This window comes from Orbicella franksi, chromosome 1 (genome assembly GCF_964199315.1).
Source record: "Orbicella franksi chromosome 1, jaOrbFran1.1, whole genome shotgun sequence".
Taxonomy (NCBI): domain Eukaryota; kingdom Metazoa; phylum Cnidaria; class Anthozoa; order Scleractinia; family Merulinidae; genus Orbicella; species Orbicella franksi.
Window position 1 is genome coordinate 26,018,235 of NC_138145.1, and position 27,706 is coordinate 26,045,940.

The following is a 27,706-nucleotide window of genomic DNA, read 5'->3' on the forward strand; positions in this document are numbered from 1 at the left end:
ATTTTTGGGGAAGGTTCCAAAGTGGTCTGTATTCCTTCAGTGTGTTTCAAATGTAAATTTTAAACGTATCGGAACTACAAACAAGATGTCCATTTGTTCTAGTGCTTGAATTATCAGTACATGACGTCATAAGTGACGCCACTACGCCTGATTATTGGTCACAATATGATCATTTTGCACTTATAATCATTGCAAAAACATTGTGGGGTACGGTTCTCAAAATTATTTCATGAAAAGAGGGCAAGTAGATAAAATATAGATATAAATTGCCAGTTTGTTGAAACAAAGCCTTCACAATCATTTGCCTGTTTCCTACATCCAACCCTAGTTCCCAAACATGGGTCTTACAAACGAAAGTGCAAAAGTGTTTCCTCTGCACCATGATGTGATCAATGGTGGATGAATGCATTGTATGCGGTTGTCAGGGTTCTAGGTTAGCCTAGAAAGCTTCTTCACGAGTATTTAGCTATTACTTCATCACAGGCCTACATCCATAAGGAGGTAGCTCCAGTATCATCAAAGAAGACATCAAAGCTGTAGGAAAGCTGGTGGATCAGCTCAAGGATGTTATCACCTAGCCATGGAAACAAGATGCAGCATTAACAAGCTTGTCAACGCCGGGGCATCAAAGCGACAACAGTAAGTAAGTGATGACTTATTGCAGGCCAAAAGCAAGGTAAAGGATGCAGTGAATGACTGTAACGACCGTTGCTCATCTAATCCCACTTCAGATTACTTAGATCCATTCAAGAAAGCCAAGCTGAAGTCTTTTAAGGATCTGTAGGCTGTGCATAAGGTTCGCAACTAGGATGTAGTACTTCCTCCCCGTATGGATCGTGATGTATTTGCTCTGATGGCACTTGTCGGATAGTTTTGTCCACTCCCTTGGACTTTTGCCGATCCTTGTGGACTCCCGCGAAAAACAACTGCGTAAAACTCTCCCAACAGCAAGAGTGACACATCAGAGTCACCGAGAAATACCCAGAGAATGCAACCAGTATTTTCAGTATACCTTGAATGGTAGTCTTGCAGAAGTTGAATATCCCGCCCTCCGGAGGTATGTCTCTTGTGGTCGCTAAGAGTGTTTGAGTTGGTAATAAGCACCGGCAACAGGCACGTTGAGAAGTGTTCGGCATGCATCGCGAGGCATCGATCGAGAATGTCGAAAGATTTTAGAGAGTGTCAACCTGTAACGGAGAACATATTTCCTGCCTATACTCCAAAGTCAGGGAACAAGCTTTTCAGTGTCACCGCAAACAAGCCTGACATTGCCAATTCCCTGGTGTCACAGTGGAAGAAAGAAGCATTCTGAAGCAGGCTCAGTTACCGGATCATGTACGAGACAAACGAAGATAAGTGCTAGGGATTAAGACGCAGCCACATGCGAGCAAGTTCGTCAGATAGGGCACTGATATCTTTGTCCTACTGCTTGCTCAAAGTCAAAACCTTGGAATGTGCTACATGAAGAATGGAAGAGGTGGAAAGACCACAATGATAAAATTTCTTTAGTTATTAACAGCTTGGAGAAGTAACTTGACCAAGGCATTGACAAGGACTACTTCATGAAAGTTCCTACTGGCGCACACACGATCACAGCCTGTGATACTCTCTGGTAAGCAATAATTCTCCAATACAGTGAAAGGTATATCCGAGCTATGGTGAGAGTTGGGAAGGAGTGAACGGTATCTGAAGAGATACTAGAGGAGGCATTGCGCCAGAGGCGGGAAAATCTAGCCAGAGGCTTTGCGGCCATGCCAATCATCTCTCTGACGTCGCATTACAAGAGCAAATTGTCTAGCAGCAATCTGTAGAGGAGCCGTCACCACAGAGAAGGCAGTTGAAATACGACGCTAGTAGCGGAGTATTTTTGACAATTTTTGAGGTGTCTGGAAAGGTGCTCAAACAGAGTCTTGAGTGTTTGATATAACTTCTCGATCGGAACTACAACTAAGGACAAACAGAAAAATAAAATCGTAGAAATATCTGCTAAAGCAATCAGATATCCAAACACCGTCACGGTTATGATTTACCGTGTTTAAGTTTGATGAATTGTTTATGACTTTGAGAAGTTAAAGATCCAAATGCAAGTGACAGTAGTGACAAAGGGCGTTATACGAGCCTGGCGCCTGGACTGAAGTGTGGACCTAGTTACATGTATCTACGTTAAGTTATGGTACATTGGTTCATGACGTAGTACGCTTAATAAACTAAACGAAGAAAAAGGTTTTTTTCTAGTGCTATGATGTGGAGCACCTCGTGGGTAATTTAGTTATTTCAGATTGTTGAAATAGAGGTTGAATACATTAACTAGAAAACAAAATGGCGGCCATTGTGACGTAATTTATGACGTCATCATAGCTTGAACAACTACAGACAATACTGAAATAATATAGATACTAATTATTTCAAATATACGTCCAGGCAAAAATATCGTGTGCCTCTAAGAAAGGAAACATATAAGAAAATAACGTTTAGAATTCCAAGATGGCGACCGAAAGGAGGGTAGTGGGGGTAAATTTAAAATTCGATTCACAAAGTGAAAGTTACCGTTCTATCCTTGCTATCATGCATTTTTATGACGCTTAATAGTCAAAGATAAAGAATATACAAGTTTTGTTTGTTCCCCTAAAGTGAGCCATACAACCACCTCAGCTGATGGACTAATATTAGATATGTCTGGGGGCAGTAAGACATGTATGTGTTTCATCAGTGATATTTTAACCCGTGTATTGCTCACAGAAGAAGTGGAAAGACTTTCTTTGTAAGCACTGTGTTGGGAAGAAGATCCATGGGGCTCAAGTATTGATTTACAGATCAAACCTGTTAGAATTTGACCGGAGTGCATATGCTTAGGCCCGGTCCACACGACGCCGGAGAAAAATAAAAACGCAGCTTTATTTCTCCGGTTAGGCCTACCGTCCACACTAATCCGTCACGAAAACGGAGCTTTTCTTAAGCGCTCTACAAACCGGAGGAATTTGAACAGGCTGGCTTTGCCTTTTAGTGTGGACGGAAAACATTTCTAAAACGAAGCTTTTCGGAAACGGTGACGTCACGACTATCGTGCCATTTCCCTAACCGAGTTTTTCTCAAACACAAATCCAAAATGACCGTTGATTGTTGCGTTTCAGATCAAATTCCTCCGGCGTAGTGTGGCCTGAAAACATTTGATGCGTTTTCAGACTTCTCTGGCGTGGTGTCGACGGGGCCTTAATATACACATTTGACAAAATTATAAATTAGTATTTTATTTTATTTTATTTAGTGTCTTTAAGGCTGTCATGAACAGCTTGTCCGATCTGATTCATTGTGCTTTGAAAGTCTCGGTGATTTTTCTTTCCTAACTGCTTTTGTTTAATTTTTTATTCGTTCTGTCTTAACAGCCCAATTCAAATTCTTATGATGATGAACTGCTGGAACTTCTTATATCACATGGCCTAACAGCAGAGGTGGCACAAACTCCCTTCCTTACTCCCCTCATTAGCTTTGTTGTCCGCCACCCTGATGGACACACAGACACTCAGTCAGGTGACACAGCAGCATCACAGCCAGGTGCACGAGTCAAGCTTGTCGCCTCTCAGTTACAGGCAGCAGGGCACTGGGGAGAAGCAGGGACGTTAATGTTGAATTACCATGGGACACATCCTGCTTTGAGGACATTTGACTCTGCTGTAGGTGCCCTGTCAAGGTGGCTTAGGAGATAGTTGAAACCATGACAACCGAGCCTGGTCCTCTGGCATTCTGGCAAGAACCATGCAGCAAACTCCTGGCAGGAACCAAAATTGATTTTGAATATGGACAGTTTAATAATAGTTTTTGGCATTTTAAGTACAGCAACACAAGAGGTCTTTCAAGAGACTAAAAAATAGTAATTAAATATTTTGCATCGTGAAGTGGTGAAATGTTTAGGCTTAAATACCACTTTGAATTGAGGCAGGACAAAAAAATCTTGCTTTAATATTTATCTCTTATTAACCGAGCAGGAGGTCTGTATGGGAGAATCTTGACCTCGGTCGTGAGTACAGACCGAACGCAGTGAGGTCTGTACACACGACCGAGGTCAAGATTCTCCCATACAGACCGACTAAGCTCGGTTAATAAGATGTTTATTATATGGCGCAAACAAATATAATTTAATTCGTAATGTAACTGGTTTGTACTAACTGTCATTTTGCTTGCGAACGGCTAACTGCTAAAGTTTGCTCGTCCTCTTTACTTTTTTTTTCTCATCAGGCTTTTTGCCACTTCCATAAATAAATATTGTTAGATGAAAACAGTCAATGACTTTGCATTTTAGTTTGCAACTTTGTTACGGTAAAACATTACCTGTCTAGACGCCGGTCTGGGTGGGAAAATCTAGACCGCTTTCAATATCGATTTCAGCTAATGAAATTTGTGAATTCGGTAGTTCTCAGTCCTTGTGAGACGGAGCCATATAATAAATATAATTTATTTATGAGATTCTAGGTCTAGAGAAGTCAAAGCACTAGTTGAGGGATATTTATTGAGAGTTGAAATGTGGTGGAAAACATTTTCCCTGAACTGGTTAATCGCTGATCAAAGTAAAATGATATATTTTTTTGCATAGAAAACAACTGTTTGTCATAATATTAATAATTTGCGATAAAAATTGCAAATCAAAGGAAATCAAAATTAGGAATGGACCATTATATTTTTAGGGGGGGGGGAGGTGGGAAAAGTTTCTGAACAGGAATTTTTTCTAGGGTCAGGTCGTGCAAGGTTTGTTTCGATTTGCTTCATATATTTCTTTTGTGTGGCTCTTTTTGTGCGACTTTTTTTTTGTGTCGCTTTGTCTTGTGCGAGAATTTCTTTCTGGTAATTTGCACCCCCTCATGAAAGGATAAAATGGTCCATTTCTTGTAGTAGTTTGTGAACGAAAATATTTCATCCAAAAGCAACGAAGATGATGCTGTCTCGTGCAACATCTTTCATCAGGAGCCCATTACCCTGCTTTCACATGAAATTCAGTTTATTAACATGTTTTGCTTATCCAAATCAAGCTTGCTTTTTCTAGATGAATTGTTTTGGCTCGGGACAAGTTTTTAAACAAAGGTAATTTCCTCCAAAAACGTGAACGTGAGGTTTTCTTTCTGCTCACCAATCTGAGTGTATTTAAACGTCTAAAATTGGAGGATGGTAAACTTGGTCTAAACCTGACACTAATAAAATCTTCCATCAAAAAGTAGTGTTTTTGTGAGAATTTTGTTTTTTTTTAAGGACAGTTATGTAAGATAATTCTCTTAGTAAACCCACCCCTTAGTCCATATTCCATGTATTTGTATTGAGAATTCTTTAAACATAATTTTCACTTGATTCCATGTGTAGAACTTTGCTTTATTAGTTGGGACAGTTTGGTTGTAAATAACTTATTGTTCTCCTGCATAAAGGTTAGCAATGACAGACTTGGCCTTCTGACTTAGATTAGTATCTTTGCAGTCAGGGAAATGTGCAGCTTTGATAAATCTTCATTGAAGCACTTAACGAGGCATTACTCTATTCTAAACAGCGTGACACTGGAATTTATCACACGGGACAGTGTGGATAAGTTTTTTTTTTGCTCAGCGACTTAAGGACGAAACTCGCAAGCGCAGTCAAGCTAACTGATTGGTTGTGGAGCTGGGAGAGCAAGGCTCTGAGAACAAATTTGTGATGTCAAGCTCATCAAGCCAAAGTTATTCATCTTTTTTGAAAACTTTTACTGTGTCCGTTACATTTTTTCCCACCACCTCCCCAGTAAGTAACATTTGCGTCTCTTGCATTTGTTAGCGCGTGCACTACGCCATCTGCAGGTTAACAAATTGACGTCAGTTTTTATGCGTCCGTCTTCTTATTGATGATAAATTACGTCATAACATTGTCAAAGTGGCTGTGGAACCACGAGCCGCAGGCGAGTGGTTCCGCAGTAAACTTTGACAATGTTATGACGAAATTTATCATCAATAGGAGGACAGACGCATAAGAAACTGACGTCAATTTGTTTTTTACAATAACAAGACCCCAAAATGGTCAAATGCCGGGATTAAATGATTGGAAAAGACGCCGTAAACTTGCCGTAAACAAAGATAAGTGAATTTTATTCAAAATGACGCGAACATTGTCAATAGCTTTTCTCGCTTTTTGATTGATTTGGTCACAGTAGGAAAATTTTGCTTTCGTGCGATGACTTTTATTTTCTTTATTATTTGCCTCTATTTCGCATGAGCATTTTAAGGTGTCAAGTGATACTCGAGACCGAAGGACCGAATTTAGACAAAACCAGCGGGTCCAGACCCAAACGGGACTATTTGGATTCCCGCTGAAATCATGCCCTTTTGTGAGGTACCCCAATCGCTGATTGTCAATCCTTCCTTGCCTTCTCTACCAGAGAGAAAACAAACCAAAGAGGCGGCCCAGTCGTCTCTTATTTGTAATCTCTTTTTAATAACGAGAGACGAAACGCGAGAGAGCAGTGCGTGTGGAGAGAAGTAAGTTTATCTCGTACCCCATCTTGAGGATGCGTCTGGAGAAATAACGCGATCTTGCGTGATCCCGCATACGTTCCCGCGCAAACTTGTGAAACGGTATTCCCGCGAGTTTTTTCCGTGAGGTGTTCGTGTACAAAACGAGATTCCACATCCAACATGGCGGTGGAAGCGGGTTTATATGAACCTATTTTGAGGCCAAAGCTACGACAAAGACGCCACTTATGTATCATTTGTGTTTTTTTAAACGCATTTTACTACGTCTGGTGGGATTTGGGGGCAGAGAAAAGATCTGCAGTGCCTGCAAAACACTGAAATAGAAACCATGTTGGCAATTCCTGGCTAATGCAAGACTCCTACTAAAGGTAAGCTAAAGCATAAAAGCTGCTATTTATCAAAGTTTATAGTACTGTTCATTGCTCACTTTTTAATCCCTAGGTAAGCATTTAACTTGGTTGAATAAAATACTGCTAGTGCGTTTTGCTCTTTGCTCCGCGGGAAATTCAAATTCTTATACATCTTGCACGCGCGCCGTTGCTTTGAACAGAAATATTGGACAGTAATGTTTGTTTGAGTTTGTAGTGAACAAAAGTGAATTCCAACTCCTTGAAAGATCGTTTTAGAGTACACTAGAGGTGCTAAAAGATGCTAGAAGGTGCTAAAATTCTTTATTTTAAACAGAAAGGATTGCAAGTAGTGTGCACGTGGCAAAACAACAACAGCAACAACGGGCATAAGAGTGAAATAAAGACAGGTTGTTTTGAACTTCTGTAAAACTGTTGTATTCCTTTTGTGAATTACAAACTCACGCTGAAAATGAACTAGCATACAACGTGTCCTGTGATCATGGCCCTCTGTGCTAAATAAGATTTTTTGTCGAAAAAGCTTAAGGTCCAGCACTTAGAGTTTTGATTGGTCATTACAACCACTCTCTATCACTTGATGCTATAATCATGGTTTATTATATGGCTAGCTCCATTAGCCAGCAAGATGAATCAAATCCTGTGCTGTGATTGGCTACTCGAGCAGGCAAGATGGAGCTATCTTGCCTGCTCGGGACTACCCACCATGTCCCGCAAGAAAAATTTCCCCAAAAGCCATATAATAAATCCTTTATGGACCAAGCTTGTTCGGTCAAGATGGCTGGATATTAGCTTCGTTCTTTTCTGCGAGTTTATGGACCTCAACTCCATATCGGTCCATAAACACACAAAAAAAGAACTTGGCCAATATCCAGCCGTCTTGACCTCACACTTGGTCAATAACCCTTACATCATAGAACTGCTCAATCATTGGTGAACACGTTATCATTTTCTTGACACAATAGGTTACCATAGCAACAGTATGAAAATTTAAGGTGGCTCTCAATCCTATGTGCAGAATTTTTTTGAACTTTGCCAAAAGTTGCGTCTTATCATGCTTATCAAAATTTGAAAATATAAAAAAATTTTACTGTGCTGATTTTGAGTTATAAGTCCCTAAAGTTATAATTAAGGGTGTTTTGTTTGTGGGAAAGAAGCAATTTCTTAGCATTGTCAAAGGGCCACCAGTGGCCCTTTGAGAATGCTAAGAAATTGCCTCTGTCTCACTCCCCAAAGTTTTCTGGTCTCCATTATGTTAGTTCATTTTCATATACTAGGGGACATAAATTTTAAAATTTAAGGTGGCTCTGAGTCCCACATACATTTCTTTTTAAACTTTGCCAATAGTTGTATCTTATCCTGCTAATGAAATTTCAATAATAAAAATGGGGTCACTGTGCTTGTTTTTGAGTTATTAGCAGTTAAAGATAAATTTAAAGGTGTTTTTAGCAGGTTACACTGTTGCTATGGTAATCAAATCATTATTATCAGGTCTGCATTGCCAAGAATTTCACACTTACTGTGTGTATCTTTGTTGAATGTCACAGTACATATGTAGCCAAAAATGGACAAGTCTAAATGGGCATTGTACAATCTTGGATGGATATTTCCATGAACTTGGACAAGGCATTAGTCTGACAATATGGTGGACAAGTCTGGATGGTTACTAGTAAGACAAGCCTGATGGACAGTGGGATGGAAAGTCAACAAATCAAACCATTTAGACCAGGTAAATACATTCTTTTACTCCCACTGATACACTCTTTGCCTGGCATCGAGACTGCAATCCATCAACACTTTCTGTTCAACCAAAAATTAAGAAAACAAAATAACTTTTTATAGGGAACTGACATCTTAGTGAGAAGGTTTGAAAATTTGAACTTTTAGGCAGGGATCCAATCACCATTATTATTTAGTTTCTCCTATATAGATCAAAAATAAAATTTTCTTTACCTCGTGCAGTCTTTTCTTTGGCCACTTAGAATTCAGGGAAACTGGCCACTTAGTACTTTAGTTAATATTTAGCCCTGACTATACAATAGGTCTTATTTTGTCTCTGAACATAATTTTTTGATGACTATTATGGTTGGCAGTTTATGTGTATGTGCATGTGTATATTGGGAAGAACAAATTATTTATTGATTGATTGCTTTTTCCAACAATAATTAATTGGTCTGAGTTGCAAATGACTTCACACCCACGAATCTCTTTTTAATATAGTCAACAATGGACAAGGCTGGATGGATACTTTGACTTGGACAAGACACTGGTCTGGATGGAAACTGTGACATTAACCTGACTGTATGGTGGACAAGTCTGGATGGACAGCAGACAAGACTCAATGGACAGTGGATGTGCAGTGGATGGATGCTATACACTTGGAGATGCCTGGATGGAAAGTTAACAAGCCAAACCATTTACTAGGTAAATACACTTTGTCACTTTGTTTCACCCTTAGCCTGGCATTTCTGATTTGGGAAATCAAAGAAATGTAAGACAAGACTTCAATCCAACACTGCTTCCTGTTCAACCAAAAAAAAATATTCTAGAGGTCACTGAAATGTTTTGTTAGTAGGTACATGTAGGTTAAGTCTGCATACAAGCCAAATTGCCCATCAGGCCAGAGATTATCTCAGTTTCTGTAGCATAAAGCGACTAGAAACATTTCTACCAGTACCTATTTATGCACCTGGTTGGAGAGAAGCACTGTCAGAGTTAAGTGTCTTGCCCAATAACACAACACAATGTCCCCAGCTAGGACTTGAACCCAGGCCACTTGACCTGGATGCACTATCCATGAGACCACTGCATCTCCACTGAATGAAACAAGAAGATCTTTTAGATCTTATAACCATGCTTTTAAAATTTAACTGTTTTCTTAGCACTACAGTCACAATGCAGTGCACATTCCAAAGCAGTCCTTGATGATTCATTGATTACTGCAGACACCACATCACTTGATCAACACAAACTGTATTATTGCACCATCAGTCGTAGCTGTTGTGGAATCTCCAATGACATAATGGTCTTAATCTGAAACTTTCTTCAGGATACGTATGAGCATGAATGATATGAACGATACGATAATACTATTAACAACAGCTTACTTACTTAAAAGTAATGGTTAAACTTAATTGTTTTTTTTCAATGCAGAGTAAAGAGCTAGCAAAGTAGTCACATGAGTCACATAATTCAAGAATTACGTTATCCATGGCCACGTTATCCTGCCAATGAAGTAATCCTTGCACGTTCTGACACATTCTTTGCTTGGCTGGCAAATATTTAATTGTTCTTCCGATCTCTGAACTCGCTGCGATGAAACAGCCAAAGAATCCACTTCATTTGCCTAAAGCCACAAGAAATACTCGCGAAATTGCAAATAAATTAGACTGTCTTGCAAAGTAAACATGTTCTTATTTGTCATGTAGCGAAAGTGGAAGCTGCAATGTCAGCGCATTCTATGGCCAACGTAATACCTTTTTTAGCGAATTTATTATTCCCTTCAAATCCAACGCTTCGATAAAACCAAAAGAAAATATATTTCAAACACAATAAAGAAAACAGTATCCATAACATTGTCTGTGTATTAATGTTTCAGCAGCTTTTGGCTAATAAACATCACAAGTTGCGTGATTCAAAATTTGGCCGAAAGGAAGTTTGGGTCTGGTCACAGACAAAACTAAAAAAAAAAAATAATTAACCCTGTGTAAACCAAGAACTGCGCTCGGCCCATGGCCACGTGGTTAAGAAATGCTTGTAAGAAATGTTTTAAATGTTTAGTCAGGGAACCATGTTCATCTTTTTCCAAACTTGCACTCTCAACAGTGTGCTCGTATGATTTATGATTTAGAATATATTATAACGTGGTGTTTTGAAACAAAGTTTTCAAAATTCAATCTGGCAGTTTTTTCCATGCATTGAGTCCAGCAAACACTGTAGCTAATGTTCGTTAAATCAACATTGCATTCAAGTTTGGTATCACAACTTATTAAGCTTGTCATGCCACTCAACTCTAGTCTGATGTTTGTTCAAATGTCAAGCTACAGTTGTCCTGAAGTCAAATGTTATTTTCCATTTAAATTTTGACATTATGATGAGACATCTCAAGCTTGACATTTGAACCAGGCCTTAAATGTAAATTTTTCTTGTCAGTCCAAGGATAGAGTGGGACTGTACATGTAGTTTCTTTTTCTCATATGCATTATTTTATGTCAGATCCATGGAAACCAAAAGTATTCATTTGATTCCAGTTTTGCAGCCCAGTTTTGTTTGATCAAGCCACCAAACCAGTGAAAAACAATATATTTTGTTGGTGACTTAATGTATTCCCAATGGATTTTGGAAAAGACAAAGATTAAATCCATACCACAGCTGGGACAAAATCTGTTTGTCTAGCTCTCTCTTGGATAATAACTAAACTGATCAAATGCTTGTTTTATCACAGGTTGCTAAACTACATTGGTTGTACACAGACAGCATCCCAAGACTGCAGGAGATTGGGGAAAGGGAAACAGGCAAGAACTGGAAGGCCAAACTTAGAGATTGATTGGAATGACAAGATGTCAAGATGATTTATGGCTAATGGTATTAATAAGTAAAGGTTCTCTATTTATGATTTAAAGTAACAATATTTTTATTACTAAAAAGATACAACATTAATGGTATATGACATACATGAATAGAGTGGTTTTACTTAACCCGTGAAATAGATAGTGGAATTTTACATGCCACAGCTTCCTATTAGTTCCTACTATTCCCCTATAGTTAGTAATTATTTTGTTTTCTAGTCTTTGTTTTTGCATACCATCCACTAATACTAATTGGCAGACAATATTACACACTAACAAGTAGTTTCTTTTTCACGGGTTCAGAGAAAATCACTCTATAATGGCATGAATTGCTGCCATTTTTCTTTATTTCGTGATATCGATGCAAACCTCTGAATGTAACAAAGCATGCAACTTTTTTTCCAAATTAATACTAACAAAAATTCGTCTAATCCTGGGATTGAAAATATTAAATTCAAATGTCACTTTAAATGAGGCAAAAAAAATATTTTCATTGGTCTTTTTTTTTCTTTGAAAAAATAGAGAAGATCTTAATAATAGATTACATTTCTCTCCATAGAATTATTTTAGGTTTTCTAATTTCGAAACAGTTCTCAAAATGAAACTCTTGCAAATATTTGTGCAACATGCACAGGTACTGTGTATGCACAGAGTACTCTTTTATGTGCATGTTTACTCATTTTGTGGGCATTAACTCTGACTAGCTATTTAACTTAGTATTAAACTTTATTTGGCCCAGCCCGGGAGGCCTTTGAACATGGGGTACAGCTGGCCTGGGGTTTTCCTCCTAGTGCAAGTGGACGTAGAGGGAGGTTTTTCACCCAGCTGTTGTTCCACAACCCCAGTTCTCATTTACTATTGTAAGCATATTAGTTTTTGACTGACCAGATTTGTGTAATTAAAACTTGGCATTGGTTGCACTGGCTTGAAACAAGCAAAACTGACTCTTAATGCATGACACGCACAGCCATTAAACTAAGAACAAACACCACTCAACAAGCAACTGCATAGACTCTACAAAATGACATATTAGGCAACAAATTGAAAACTTTAACTTCAAACAGAACTAATAGATTTTGACTTACAAACAATACTTTAACAATACATAGATTTAAACTGACAAATGACTGTACTACATTTGCACAAGTCTGAGCTGCCAGCAGCAGCGCTGTACATGAACTACCACTTATCAGTTTCAAAGGACCAAATACTATACATGAACTTTAAAGTTACACCATCAACTGACAACAATGTTTCACTTGACTCCTGAGTGAAGATGACTGCTGCTCATGTCCAGGTTGTCAAAACATCAGACACCAACAAATGTCCTTCACACACCGGATGAATAAACCAACAACTCTGGAGTTTAATCTTCATCTTGTTCGCAATGGACTTGTACTGGAAACCCTCTGGAATACTCATCAAGAGGTCTTTCAGATGGTCAAATCCCACCTGTCACATGTAGCAACTGACAAAACTTAGACAAACGACTCCTACAGAAGGCAAAACTTCTACAGCTACAGATGACTGACTACAGCTACTTAACAGACTTAGAGAACTGATACTAACTGGCTTCATATTGCCTACAAATGAGCCAGCATAACAACAGCCCTTGGTTATAGTGAACACAGACAAAAATTGACATGACATAACTTACATGGCACTCTCCTATGGACTAAAAAAATTGTGTAACTAACTGCACTGTTGAGGTTTGTTTTGTCTCTCCAGTGAGACCTGTTAGAACCAACCAAGGATACATAACATCAGAAGCAGAATAGCTTCCAATCTACAAGCAGACTCTAGCTATGCTTAATGACAACTTGACGAAAGATTAACAAAAAGAACTGATACTTAGACCAGCCGTTATGGACTTGACTGCCTACTGTTAGCAAAATACATGAACGACTTTGCTGATGACAAACAAACCCACAAACTGCTTATACAAGACCTGACTTCAATACCTCATTGCAGACATAATAGGAATCCAATGAAGCTCAAAATACTGCCATTAACATAGAAAACTACCAATATTTACAATACTCTTTACAACAACTGTCAAAACATTACAGACTACCAAACCTACAAAAACTACATTTACATGCAGTGCAACCCATAACCCCACTACTCAACGATGAGCATTATTCCAAGATTATTTAAACATGTAGGTGTGTGTGCCACCATTGCTCAAACAAGCGTCTTTTTTTGTGTTGCAACTGACTATTGCCCCAGTGGAATGTGCAAGTGATTAACATTGGGTTATTGTTTGGAGTGACAGGTCTTTGTTGCAGTATACAGTTTTCACTGCAGTATGTGTTCTATGTGTTTTATTTTCTTATTTTGTTAAGTGGTTTCTAGACATACCAATAGAAGAGACAACTTAAATTCAGCAGTTTTGTATACAAAGAATGACATCCAATCCTTTGGTGCATGGTTTACTGCCATGTGCATAGTTATTACTAACAATTTTGACTGATTGCTAAGTATTCTTGGAAAGCAACTATTTTTTCTTCCTTTGAAGATATTTTATTTAACCATTCTAATTCAACAGGAAGTTCTCTTGAAAAGCCAATGGTATATATTTCTGATCTTGACTGTGAATCGGCTCAATTTTTCTCATTCTTGAAAATTCAACCTGCACAATGAAACATGGAAAACATTTAAGACTCAGTGGGTAAAATGTTATTTTAACTGGCAATCAGCAATCAATCCATCTGGGCAATCAGCTTCATAGGTTTTGAAACAGGGACAAGCAGAATTCTTAGACCAAACAACATTACACTTTATGATGAGCAACAAGCTTATCTTTCATAGAAATTTTTTTCTTGATACATTCATACGTGTACATGTACTGTTGTGGGAACTACATTGCTGCAGTAAAGACCTCTGACTCTAAGCAATGAACCAGTTACTCACAAAGGTTCAGCTGATTCATATAGCATCCATTCCATTTGGCTATTTTGAACACATTGGTAAATATTACTTTTGCACTTGTTTGTTCAATTTGAGAATAGTTTGAATACTCAAGCATAAGAGTCCTCTGAGCAGTGGTTCCCTTTTACCCTTATGTGTAGAGTCCAGATAAGTAATATTTATCATTTAATAATTGTTTTAAAAGCCCCCAAAGTATGTCAAAAATTAATGAAAAAACCTTGTTGAGCTACAGTGGTACATTGCTCAACCGTGAGAACCATAATTACCAGCATAGAAATTCTCCTCACCTGTCATAATTCTTTTTTTAAGGTTCTAATTTATTCCTTCCTAAAACAAAGGCAATTTTTTTAATGCATGATTATTTGCTCAGCTCACCTGAAATGTGTAGCTGATACTGTGAGGAGAAACTAGTAACTGATCTCTCTTTCCAAATGGGGCTGAAGGATTACTAAATATCAGAATTCTAAAAGCAGCAGCTAAAAAGTCTTGCAAACTACAACTTTTTATGAGATTTCTTTTATTACTGTTTTGCAACTTTTGAGAGCTTTCTAGAAGCTTTGGTCTCAAGTTTCAATTTTGCAAAATTATGTTTTCTTACTTCATAATGAAAAGCAACGTAGATGCAAAACTGCTAAACCACTTTTCTTTCATGGGACTAACATAATTTGGCAAACTGAGGAAGTAACGTTTAGGTAAAACATGACATTAGAGTTATTCAGCACATTCAGCATGTGCATAGGGCACCAAATTTGATGGTCACACTATTTTGCTTTTCCCAGTTGGCTTTTCATTACATAGGACTGGAAGTGATTGGGCACTAATTTAACCATTTAATATATTTAGTATATTTTCTTTGCTACTCAGAGGATTTTCATAACTTTGTAACACTATTTCTTACCTTTGTTATAGTAGTTTACTTTGTATATTAAGTGGATCAGCAAGCTCTTCAGCACAAAATTTAAACTAAGCATAAATTGGTACTTAACATTTTAGAGCACTGCAAACAATTAAGGTGGCTCCCTAGAGTATTTCCAAACACCCTCCCTATAGAGTGCAAGTTAGAAGAGGAAAATTTCTCTTAAAGTTTTCCCTGTGGAGATTTACCAGTATGGGTACTGTTAAAGTAAGGCTTACTTTTTGGTTGTTAATTTTTGGATTAAGGCCGTTACCATGGCAACATATCATCTAATGACAGGCAGATGTATTCCTCATTTTGGCCTTTACTCCTTAATATTTATACTTTCCTTCGGTGAAATGTTTTCATACATTGCCACATCATGGAAATAATATTGCCTGACATTTTGAATTGGTAAAAACTCAAGGTTGTTCAGATGGTTTTTCCAATATCCTGTAATTTGTCATTCTTCTAAATATATCAGATTAACTCTGACAGATTTTAACAAAATAGGGTATTTTATAGGAATTGTATGTAGTTACAACTGAGCCAAATTTAAAAAATTCACCAAAGGAAACGTGAGAAAATTCACGCTTGGTTTTGCTTTTTGCACTCATGTTGACGTCATAGAAATTGAAAAACACTAGCGTTTTCCTTTGAGGGTGCACAGATTACTTGAGCTTTCGTCCTATGTGCATGTGCAATCATGAAACTATAGGGAGCCACCTTAAGACTCATTGTTGCCACCACATTATTTTTACCCTCCTGCAAAAATTACCATTTTCTTAGCCAACTAAGCCACAATATAAAATGACAGTACATGCACTTCTTTAGCTTGCAGAAAAGCTTTCAAGTAGTTATCTTTCGAAAGGAAAAATGTTCTTTAAAAAGAGAACAGCAATTTAGACTAAACAATATCATTTTAAAAGGTCACATAGGAATTTTCTTTGAATCAGGCTATTTTTAGTTTCCAAAGCTTTTATTCTCATTTTCAGATTGAATTTCTTAATTTTTCAGGGTAACTCCATATTAGTTTTTCTCATAGTTTAATATAAGGATAGACATATATGTAAAGGTTAATTTATATTTATGACCAACGGTCTGCATTTAAACTTACAGCTAGGTTTGATTTTACTTTACAATAATTGTATTTTACATGTAATGTAGAAACAAAATTTTGATACACCCATGCAAGTATCACTAAACCTCTTACCACTTTATACAAATGATCACAAAATTATGCCCAAGACTTTCATAATGCAGACTGTTGGTCAACTTTGATCAATATATTTCCTTTACTTTCCATGAATTTCTTGGTTCTTTCTTGGTGTTGCAAGTTATTGTATTTTGAACACTCTCTTAAGCTTCTTGTGCTTTTTCCTTTAAACTCCACAAACTTTATGGTTTTTTTTAGGAATGCACTTTTAGGCTGTTAGGATTTTTCTGCTCAGTACTCTGAGCACAACTCTTGCACACACTAAGTTAATTAAGGTGTAGGTGCCAACGTTTTTTCCTTGACTTGTATCACCAAGAAAGAGCCATTTTTTCTTTTATTGCAGCATACTTTATTTTTGATGCTAATGAGCTTGTATGTATCTACTAATAATATTAGTTGTTAGGTTATTATTTAATTCCAGGACAGAAGGTGGCACACACACCAAGACACAAATCTAGCCAATCATGTCCCTGCTGAGTTGTGGAAGCTCTGCCTCTGAGAAGGTGTATGTTTCTGATGTCCTCTGAAATATTCTGACTGAGAAATCCTGGGAAGCTTTATCTGATCCTGTAATTCAAGCTGGGGACAGTTGGGCACTTGGAAGAGTTGGTTGTTTGCTCTCAAGTGGGGAGGACAGTGTGAAGGAAGGTGAGAGTTTGCTTTTCATGTCTTCAGGGTTTCACTTAATTTGTTACAGTACCACACACTCAATTTCGGCCCAATGAAGTGCTTCTTTGCAGTCAATGTATCCAGAAATGCTCCATGACTAGGGCTGTAAAATAGGAGTGCTGAATTATGGTGCTTGAGGAAGGTGCATCTCTAGAGAAAGCATGGACAGAGAAGGGCACTGAATTTCATCACTCTGACTTGATTGGATTTTTGCAAATGACATTAAATTGAGCTGATGGTCGCTGGGTCTCTCTGATGGGTTGCTACTGGGTCAGATGTTCTCTCTTCATAGGTTTTCATTAAAATATAACCTTTAAAACTAAAATAATAAAATAATATAACAATAATATTCCTAGGCCCAATTATAAAGAAATCAAATATTTCTGAAAAATGTTTTAGCAGTTTCTTACTAAGTTTTGTTTTTTCTTAATTTTCCTAATTCAGTTACATTACATTTTCTTTATAAAACAATTCACAAAACCTAATAATTTCAATTCTTTATTTTAATTTTAATTCAACTTGTAACTTGTCCTAATTTATTTGTAACTCATAGAATAGGTAACTTTCATTACTTCACCACTCCAGAAACTGGGGAAACACCAGCCTTCTGCACTGGGATTTCTGGGGTTGTTTAGGAAACCAACATGAGAATCTATGTTTGGCCAATATTATTGTTTGTTTGAAAACTATTTCTTGTGTTAGTTACCAAAACAAAATCAGAAATCTTAGTGCTGGAAGCTGTTGCTTAGTCTCCTTAAAGGTTCTTGAGTGATAACTAAATTGGGGTTTCGGGGTTTAGGCTTAGACTTGACTATAGTTTTAAAGGGACGTTGTTTCATTTCATAGTTAATCAGTCTATTGACGAAGGGTTATCTTTTCACTTTCAATTGATTATTTCTGTGTTTTTTTCCTCCTACGAATCGTGCAAAATTTAAAAATATAAATTAATTTACATAAATATAGATTAAGTTAATATACTTTTTCTTTGTGAAATTGAAATTTATTTTTTCTGTTTGAAAACCAAGAAAAATTCACTATCACTATAACTGTCGTTTTTGGTTAGTGCTTTTCAGCTAGGCTCGGTATTTTTGTATTTGAGTAAGCATTAACCGGCCCCATTGTTTTCAAAATTTTAACTTTTCACTTGCTTTTTTTACAGAGTAGAATTGCGTGACAAACAAAATAACAAAGGAACTTAAAAGTTCTTTGCAACAGTTATGTTGTTTGTCACGCAATTCTACTCTGTAAAGAAAGCAAGTGTTGCAAAAGCTCTTAAAAAATATTCAACTTAAAACTGTAACTTACTTTAAATTTTTAGTACTAAGTCTTCAAATATTGAGTCAAGCAGGATTTTAAATTAAAACCCTACCAAATAAGATAAAAAGCGACAACAAAATTAAGCAATTATTTTTTTGCATGCGCACCTAAACTTTTAATATTCAAATGCCACATAACTTTACATCTAATTTCATTTTCGTTTTTGACGTCCACATTTTAAACGCTAAGCAGCAGTACGCCTTATTTCTTTAGCACAGTTTTATTTTACAAATAACGACAGATATTCTTCTTCGCTTCGTATGTTGATTGCTCGTTTCAGATTACGGATGTTCCCTGGAGAATCGTTCCTTTGTTTGGCAAAAATTATTCATTCATTTGCACGAGCTTCTCTGAGTAACGTCACGTAATCCGAAATGGGACAATAAACAAACAAGCCGAATAAACCAAATAATTAACCTTTTCCCAACTTTTTTTTAACGATTATTAACGACACTGAACTTTTTTTCAACATAAATATCGGCCAGTGTTTTTCATCCAAATTAAAGAGAGAAATCTGACATCGGTAGCTTCACAGATGAGAGACTTTAGGCGACTTGTGCTCTTTGGTGAAGTTTGTGGAATGACGGTCCGCCGGTGGTTTGGTCGGGAAGTCAGACTGGCGAATTCTGTGTTCAAATCTTTCTTTGATTTCAACGGTTAAGCACTGAAATTAAGCGCCATACTTTAGCGCTTCGGTTTTTCTTCTCCAGGTCGTGGGCATTTCCAACCTAATTTGGTTTTCATCCAATTCTGGGAGGGCGAGCTAATTTATTTGGCGGCCGCCTCGGCAAATCATCTATTTTTTTCGATGCATGGACTTGCGGATTAGCATCTTCAATCAAATTACAAATTGGCATATTAATTTTTTTCACTTATCAATTCCAAAATTACTCCAGTGTGGCATTGTGACAAATTAAGACTGAGACCCCGGAGACATGGGGAGTAAACTCTCACTTTCTTTTACACTGTCCACCCCACTTGGGAGCAAACGGTCGACTCTTCCAAGTGTTCAACTGTCCCAAGCTTGAGTGAAGGGATGAGATAAAACAGACCAGGATTTTAAAGTTGGAATATTAAATGAGGACTAAAGAAACAGCACTAACTTGAAGCACCAGAGTGGAAGCAACACAACAGCAGGGATAAGATTGGCTAGGTTATTTTTTTTTATTTCACTTTTTTTCATACATTATAAAGGTCATGGACAACAGAGGCAGTTTTTATTTCAATAAAATGTTGTTGACTTTGCAATCCAACCATTTGAGTGAACCAGATAAACTAAAATAAGCCAAGTTCAGTGAAGTCTCCACAAAACTTTGCAGCACGATTAAGACTACGTTTTAGTAAACAGCTCGTTTTTCATGACAAAATACGCCACAGATATGTCCCTTAGTAGTTCAAAGCGAACGAAACAAATTGTCTTTGGCTCAACGTAAAGTGTTAAGTGAATTTACTATCTTCAAATCCCTTTTTGTGGTCTTCAAGCTAAGTAGATAGGTGACATGATGTCACGTAAGCGTGTGTGACTATCCTAAGAAGCACAGAATTTGTGCCAAGTTGTGTTGCAAATGCAGTTTAAAACTCCAAATAAAATTTGAAACGTATCTGTGGCGTCCATTGAAACAAACCATTTACTAAAACCTACTCCTAAAAGTATCGCTAAGTTTTATAGAGACCTCAAGACTACTGTAAACATGATAGTTTCAGGTCCAAGTTGGACATATTAATTCTCCTTACTTATTTCTCTCAGTGTTTTCGAGTTAGTTTTGAGAATTTGGTAGTATATCAAGACTATCCTAAGTCGAGTTGATGATTTTCTTTATTCTCATCATCAGTCTGCTTGGTAATGTATCGATACAGTGAGGAGAAATAATATGTTCATCACTCAGGACTGGATCAGAGTACGTTTTCCAAAACCTCTAAATTATGCTTCCGTTTTACGCTCGTTTCCAAATAACCGCAAGTGAACGTGAGGAAAATCGAAACCGGAAGAGAACTGAATTTCATTCGGCGCTTGATCTGTTTATATTCGCTTTCACGAGAAAGAACTCAGGAATATTGAGGGTACACCTACAGCACGACCAAAATAAAACAAAATGAGCGATCTTATAGAAACCAAACTTACAACTGAAGGTTACGACTTCAGGTGCGGAATTTATTTCAAAACTAATTAGAAAATCGGGAAAATAATTCAAAATTACCATGAAATTTTATCGTACACTAGTAATCTACATGAAAAAATCCTTGAAATCATCGTAACCAAAAGAGCATGCAATTTTTTCTTGTACGCATCGCCCACAAAGTTTTGAATTTCAAACGACCGAAACTACAACCAAAAATTGCCATTTTTTTACGTTTACAAGAAACAATTCTCCTGATCCGTTGAAACTTATAGTTCTAGCCAATTAAACAGACATGGAAAACAAAAAAGAATATTTTCTCTTCAATGTTTGGTTAGTTGCTGTGCGAAATTGTGACTGAGAAAATAATTAGTCTGCTTTAGCTGAAGCTTTCTGCTCCAAAGCTAATGCTTCTAGCTCTCGACTTTTGCTTTTAATTGTGGGTGATATCTGTTTAGTTTTTTTGGTAACACGTAAATCAGGGGAGATGAAACCAGGAAAACGTACTCGTCAAGGTTTACCTTAAGTAAAGATATAATCAAACCACCCATAGGCAACCTCTCACAAATTTTTTTAAACTAAATTGGATGCTTTTGATAGAATTCTCTCAGAGACTTTTTGGCTATACATGCAATTTTGGAACTTTACCACACTCATGTACGGTCGCCAAGTGAGGTTTGACCATACTGTCTATATTTAATACCCCAGACATGCAATGTACTTCGATCCAGGTTTCTTTGCTTTGTCCACAATTTTTGTCAAGTTTCATTCTCCTTCTAAAGCCTTCAGAGATAACAGAAGCCGCAAACAGTCTACACCATGAACAAAAGAATATACTGAGGCTCCCGATGAAATACAGGTTTTCAATTCATTTTGTCAAGTCAGACCGTGTTTCTGTCTGTCTGTCTATCTGTTTGTCTGCTTGTCTGTCTGTCTGTCTGTTTGTCCATCTCGATCTGCCAATGACCAGTGGTCGGTTAGTTTGTTGTTTCATTCATCCATTCTACAGTCCATCAGTCTGCATGCATGTGGCACATGTCAGTAGTAGTTTGACAATAAATCCAACAAACAATTTGCTAAGAAATCTGTCTGTCAGACAGTCTGTCAGTTTGTCAGTCTGTATCTCAGTCATTCAGTCAGTCAGTCAGTCAGTCATCAGTAGTCAGTCGGTGGGTCAATCCAGCTGTGAATCAATCAGTTAGCCAGTTTGTCTTATCTTTTAAACAATTACTCTGTCACTAATCAATCAAATAAAATTTTGTAATCTTGTTATCACTCACTCAATGAGCTCTTCAAATAAGTGTTAGTAGTAGCCTAACAAGTCACTTAGTTATTTAGTAACGGTTTCAAAAATAAAGTGTTGTTGGAAAGCTGTTCTTATTGACTGTGCAAATCAACCTTGGTGAAAATACATCGCATGTCAGAGGACAATAAGTCAGAGCAGAACTTGGCTTATTTGATAGCTTTGTTTAGACCTGTTTACCGTGTTCACCCAAAAGCTGGATTGCAAAGTAAAACATAATGCACTACTAAAGATAACTGCTCGAAGACTTGATCCACTTCATTCCTGTTGACATCTGATCTCGAAGGGCAAGATGAGCATCTGTTAGAGTCCTGTTACTGGTGTAAAAATAAAAGTTAACTTATTACCAGCTAGCATACACTAAACATTTGGTTAACCAAATAAATTTTAAACCAAAACAATGCAGAGGTTGTGCTGATGTTTGTTCAGTGTGTCAACCAGTCAGTGACAGAGATCCAAGATCGCCAATATTTTTCAATGTAAAGCCATCAAGGTGTAAATATGACATTGTGGATGACAATTTATCCCTGAAGTGCACATTTTTGGATGTTTTTCATGCCTTATACATTTGATCACTATCAAGCAAATAAGTTGTAGATATGTACCTGTACATCAAGAACCTCCTCCCCAACCACATAGAAAAACCTGAGAAAATAAAATAAAATAAATAAATAGGGTCAATGAATGAATCAATTAATCCACCAATCAATACGCCTCTCAGCAAATCCCAAAAACTAAGACCATCCCCTCCAAATTTCAAAAACTAAGACCTAAGATCCCCTCCAAATTTCAAAAACTAAGACCTAAGATCCCCTCCAAATTTCAAAAACTAAGACCTAAAATCTCCTCCAAATCCCAACAACTAAGACCTAAGATCCCCTCTAAACTCACATAACTAGGACCTAGGTACCCCTCCAAATGTTAAAAACTAAGACCTAAGATCCCCTCCAAATTTCAAACACCAAGACTTCAGACCCTCTCCAAATTTCAAACACTAAGACCTAAGATCCTCTCCAAATCTCAAACACTAAGACCTAAGATCCTCTCCAAATCTCAAAAACTAAGACCTACAGTAAGATCCTCTCCAAATCCCAAACACTAAGACCTAAGATCCTCTCCCAATTTCCAACACTCAGACGTAAGATCTTTCCCAAATTTGAAAAACTAAGATCAAAGATCCCCTCCAAATGTTAAAAACTAAGACCTGAGATCCCCTCTTAACTTAAGGTGATTCCTTAGTATTGCATTGCGCATCCCTACTGCGCACAATTTTCGCATCATTAGCGTGTGTACATGAGCACGTGCGCATACAAAACGTAAGAGATTTCCCTCAAACTAAGCTCAATAGCGAAATAAATGCTCCTTTTCTCTTAACCGAGCACAGTGACCCCCACTTTTTATCTCATAATTTCAATGAGAACAATATAATCAAAAACTGACAAAAAATCAGCAGAAATCTATGACTCCTTTTTAGGCAAATGAAATAAATACTACAGAGGGAGACATAATGGGCCCAACAGCGCATGTCCAAATTATGTTTCCTATAAAGGATAAAAAAATGCAGGGTATTTGAACACATTTTTTCAGGGACGTAGATGAATACACAATCAAAGAAAGTCAAACTCTGTGTGATATAACCCGCTGTATTGAAAAGTAATCGAGCTTATTTGTTGCGCATGGAGATTACCAAAATTCACCTAAATAACCATATTTGTCAGCATTGTGACGTGAAAACAAGCATGGTGACCCCCTCTTTTTATTACGTTTTTAATATCTCCCTGTCCTGTAAGAACAGCATACCAAGTTTCATTGGAAATCTATTGCGGGTTCTTTTACTAGGGAATCACCTGAAGACTCAAGATCCCCTCCGAGTTTCAAAAACTAAGACCTAAGATCCCCCTCTAAACTTACAAAGGTAGGACCTAGGCACCCCTCCAAATGTTAAAAACTAAGACCTAAGATCCCCTCCAAGTCTTAAGGACTAAGACCTAAGATCCCCCCTGAATCCCAAAAAACTAAGACCTTAAGTCCCCTCCAAATTTCAAAAAATAAACTTAACATCCCCTCCAAGTTTCAAAAACTAAGACTTGACATGCCCTCCAAATTTTACAGCTAAGACCTAAGATCCTCGCTGAACTTTCAAAACTAGGACCTACATACCCCTCCAAATTTTAAAAATTAAGCTCTAAGATCCCTTCCAAATTTCAAAAGCTAAGACCTAAGATCATCTCCAAATTTCAAAAACTAAGACCTAAAATCCCCTCCAAATCTCAAAAACTAAGACCAAAGATCCCCTTCAAATTTCAAAAGCTAAGACCTAAGATCCCCTCCAAATTTCAAAAATTAAGACCTAAGATCCCCTCCAAATCCCAAACACTATGAACTAAGATCCTCTCCAAATTTCAAACACTAAGACTCAAAATCCCCTCCAAATTTCAAAAACTAAGACCTTAGATACCCTCCAAATCTTAAGGACTAAGACCTAGGATCCTCCCCCTCCCCCCCCCCCCCCCACCAAACCCCAAATACTAAGACCTAAAGTCCCCTCCAAACTTCAAAATGTAAGACTTAAGATCCCCTCCAAGTTTCAAAATCCAAGACCTAAGATCCCCTCCAAATTCTTAGAAACAGTTATCCTGCCCTCAATCAACAAATCAGTTGATCAGCCTGTCAGTCAGTCCATCAGTCAGGAACTGTCCATTCAATTAGTCAGTCAATGAAGTTAATCATTTGATCAGATTGTTGGTCATTCTGCCATCAGCAAATCATTCAATTTATTAGCAAGTCATGCCAATCAAACACTTAGTCAGTAAATCAATCTGTCTGTCATTGTATCAAATAAATTAGTCAGTTAATCAGTCAGTCAGTCATTTAATCTGTTACATGCAATGAGCTTGAAAGTATGTTAATCAGTCAACCAATCATCTAATCATATGCCATTCAAATAGTTAACTTCAGGTTAATCAATTGATTAGCCTATTAATCACCCCCTGGCTTTAAAGAATCACTTGTAGCGTGAATCCTTAATTACACTCACATTTGTATGATTACCTACACTAATCAGCAGTACAAGTTGTAAATCACTTTGCTTACCTGGATATTATATTGCTACATCCTAATTACAAGGTTTTGATCTTCTTGGTTCCCTCTTCACACATCTGGAAAACACATTTTCAGCCCCTCTTAAGTTTCCATTGACCTCAAAATACTAAAACATTCTTCTAACCAGCTGCAACAGTATTGAGAATTCTATTTTGTAAAGCAAGCAAATATATCTTCAATGTTTCCTGAACTGTGTGAAATTCCATTTCAGAGAGTTTACACTGACAGAATCATACTACACAGGTACAATTATTTTCTTTCAAGTTGTAAAAGGGTAACCACAATTGAAAATTTGTCATTTGGACATGCAACTTGGAAACCTTTACAGCAGTCAAAAACATCTTCCAATACACCATTTAAAATAGCAGACCTATGTAGCAAAACATAATTTCCCATGAACAAAGTAACCTATCATACTACTTAACATCAAACAAATTGGAAGGCTTTTGCCCCAGGGGGAAATCCCATATGAAAAGGCCAGGGATGCTTGTTGGAAAATTTGAATTAAACCCTTAAAGGAGACCAATCTGGGCGTGGCTAGAGCTCTATTTGACCCGTAAAAGATATCAATTAAAAAAGAAAAAGCTCGATTACAAGATGCTGTTCAGGAAAGAGGCCTAGGCTAATAGACCGCACTCAAGAGACCGGTGGAAATCAAGCTTAAAAATAGAAATACGAGTGTTTTTATGATCATTATTTCTTCGAGTGCACCTTAAAGTAAAAGATACTTTGACAGCTAAATAGCGATATTTTGTCATGGACACCCTAAGTGAGACCAGAATCATTGATTTATAACCATGAGCGAGATAAGGAACATCCTGACCTTTTCATATAGAAGTCCCCCCCCCAAGGAGGGGGGGTTGCATGAGAGATGGATATTTCCAAAATTCATTTTCTTTACCACTGATACAGATACTACATTAACTTGGTATGCCCAGACAGGGAATGGGGAGGAATTTTGATGTCCCTAATTGAACAATAAATTACTTGTACTTTTCTTTTCTTGCATTGATTTTAGTCCACATAGTAATGGGAAGTGTGTTGGTAAAGGTCTGGGTAAAGGCTGTAAAAACTCAAATTTTTGTTTAGGCATAAAAAAAATTGATCTGTATAGGCAAGAGATCAAAGTCTTTGACACAAACACACGAGAGTCACATCTTAGGAGTGGGGCATCCCGTTTTTTAGTTGCAACCCTCCCCCCCTCCCATGGAGGGATTCCATTGGTGGTCAGCATCGATTTTTGGTGTCAGCACCTTTGAAGTTTGCATCTGAGGGGTATAAAATTATTTTGGCTCTTTTGACAATTTTCCTACAAGCCCTTTATCAGAGGGTACCCTCAGTAGGAGGGGGGTGTGCAGATAAAAACAAATGGATTGTCCCAGTGACTCAAGTAAGAGTTGACAGGAATAACAACATTTAACATACGACAGTCATATTTATACCTTGTCTAGCAGTTGTTACATCAAACTGAAATAAAGAGCAATTATATTATAAGGTTAAATTTATCCTATGAGCTTTGTAAACGTAATTTTACGAGCTAAACTTACCACTGTTCAGGGGTTGTCTTCAGAGGTCAACAAAACGCCTCTCAGGACCTCATTCCCCCTTGTGGCTCCGACCTACGAGCAAAGCAAGTTAACTAATGTTTCACAACAGGTAACATTACTGGTTCAAGTCGTTTTTAGACAGAGAACAAACCTTTGAAGGTCAGCAATCTCCATTTTCTACTGTTTTTCTTGCACACGTGTTGTAAAATGGCGAAGGGAAACTACACTCGCAAAGACCAGTGGGAAAACCGTGGTAAGGCGGCAGGGGAGGGGAGAGAGGGGACAGACTTAGTAACAGTAAGGAGGTTAAAAAAGACTGAAAAATACGTCTTGATTGTTGCTTGGGATTGAGCTCTCTGGCGCACAGATTACTATTTTTGCATCTTTTAATAATTTGTTTAGAAACGACAAGCGAGTTCAAACATTATTTTCGAAAATATTTTTTTGCTCTAAATGGTATGGAATGTCGACAAAAGGTATCACTGAGACTCCCCCCGAGAGTATTTTATCTTTGTCAGAAATCCCAAGCCGTTATAAATGACGGTTATGAGTAACGTCCGGTTTTGGTGGGGGGTGGAAACTATCCTGCAAGACAGATTCCCGTCTCTTTCTGCTCAGTGAGCAGAAAGAAGAGAAGGGAGCATACAACAAAGAAAAATGGGATAACAGCATATAAAGGAATGAGATGAATGAATAGTTTACCTGTGGCAATTGTTCCAACTGCATCCTTTGTAACTCTTAATTCTTTTTAATAATTTATCCCATTAGTTGATTGTTATTAGAAAATGGCATGTTGGTTTTTAACTATATTATATTGTTAATTGTATTGTCAGGCTTTTTAATAGTTCATTAGAAAATAGTAGTTTATTAATTATACTAAGTGTCCCCAATTAATACAGGATTTTTTTTCCACTATCGGCTAGATATAAAGACACGTTAATAAAGTTTATGTATGTATGTATGTTTTCTTCCTTCTATTGTTACGCGAACTTACAGGGAATGTAGTGCAACTTGAATTCCTGACGGAACGTGCGAGGAAACGAGCGTGGGAACCTAGCCTGCAGTGCAGGCGTCTTATTGGGGCGAGTTAGCGTTACAACCTTGCGACCGCCTTTTTAGACCGCCATGTTAGACGGTGGGGGATGACCCCTTGGTAAAACTTTCTTTCTGTCCCCAGTCTTCCGCTGCATGAAAAAT

General features: G+C 37.4%; 1 protein-coding gene and 2 long non-coding RNA genes across 5 annotated transcripts in view; 2 read left to right on the plus strand and 1 right to left on the minus strand.

Annotated features, from left to right (window-relative positions):
- Positions 1 to 6,104, plus strand: part of LOC145499317 (NBAS subunit of NRZ tethering complex-like) — a 57,971-nt gene extending 51,867 nt beyond the window's left edge. The window contains exon 63 of the mRNA XM_081478823.1: positions 3,384 to 6,104. Within this exon, the coding sequence (XP_081334949.1) occupies positions 3,384 to 3,704 (321 nt within the window). The 3' untranslated portion in view covers positions 3,705 to 6,104. The remainder of the gene's footprint in view (positions 1 to 3,383) is intronic.
- LOC145499353 (uncharacterized) lies at positions 430 to 27,013 on the minus strand. 3 transcript variants are annotated; one of them, XR_014050919.1, is made up of 6 exons: positions 26,661 to 27,013; positions 26,510 to 26,581; positions 24,912 to 25,018; positions 22,466 to 22,505; positions 19,614 to 22,177; positions 430 to 439 (listed from the first exon to the last, which is right to left on the minus strand). It is a non-coding gene; the product is annotated as an uncharacterized LOC145499353 (long non-coding RNA). The 3 variants fall into 3 exon arrangements; XR_014050921.1 differs by lacking the exon at positions 430 to 439 and adding an exon at positions 26,405 to 26,429 and having other exon boundaries at positions 19,636 to 22,177; XR_014050920.1 differs by lacking the exon at positions 430 to 439 and having other exon boundaries at positions 19,636 to 22,177; positions 24,916 to 25,018.
- LOC145499309 (uncharacterized) lies at positions 6,368 to 12,372 on the plus strand. The gene is made up of 4 exons (XR_014050914.1): positions 6,368 to 6,847; positions 8,392 to 8,573; positions 9,065 to 9,268; positions 11,289 to 12,372. It is a non-coding gene; the product is annotated as an uncharacterized LOC145499309 (long non-coding RNA).
- Positions 27,014 to 27,706: the final 693 nt, after the last annotated feature.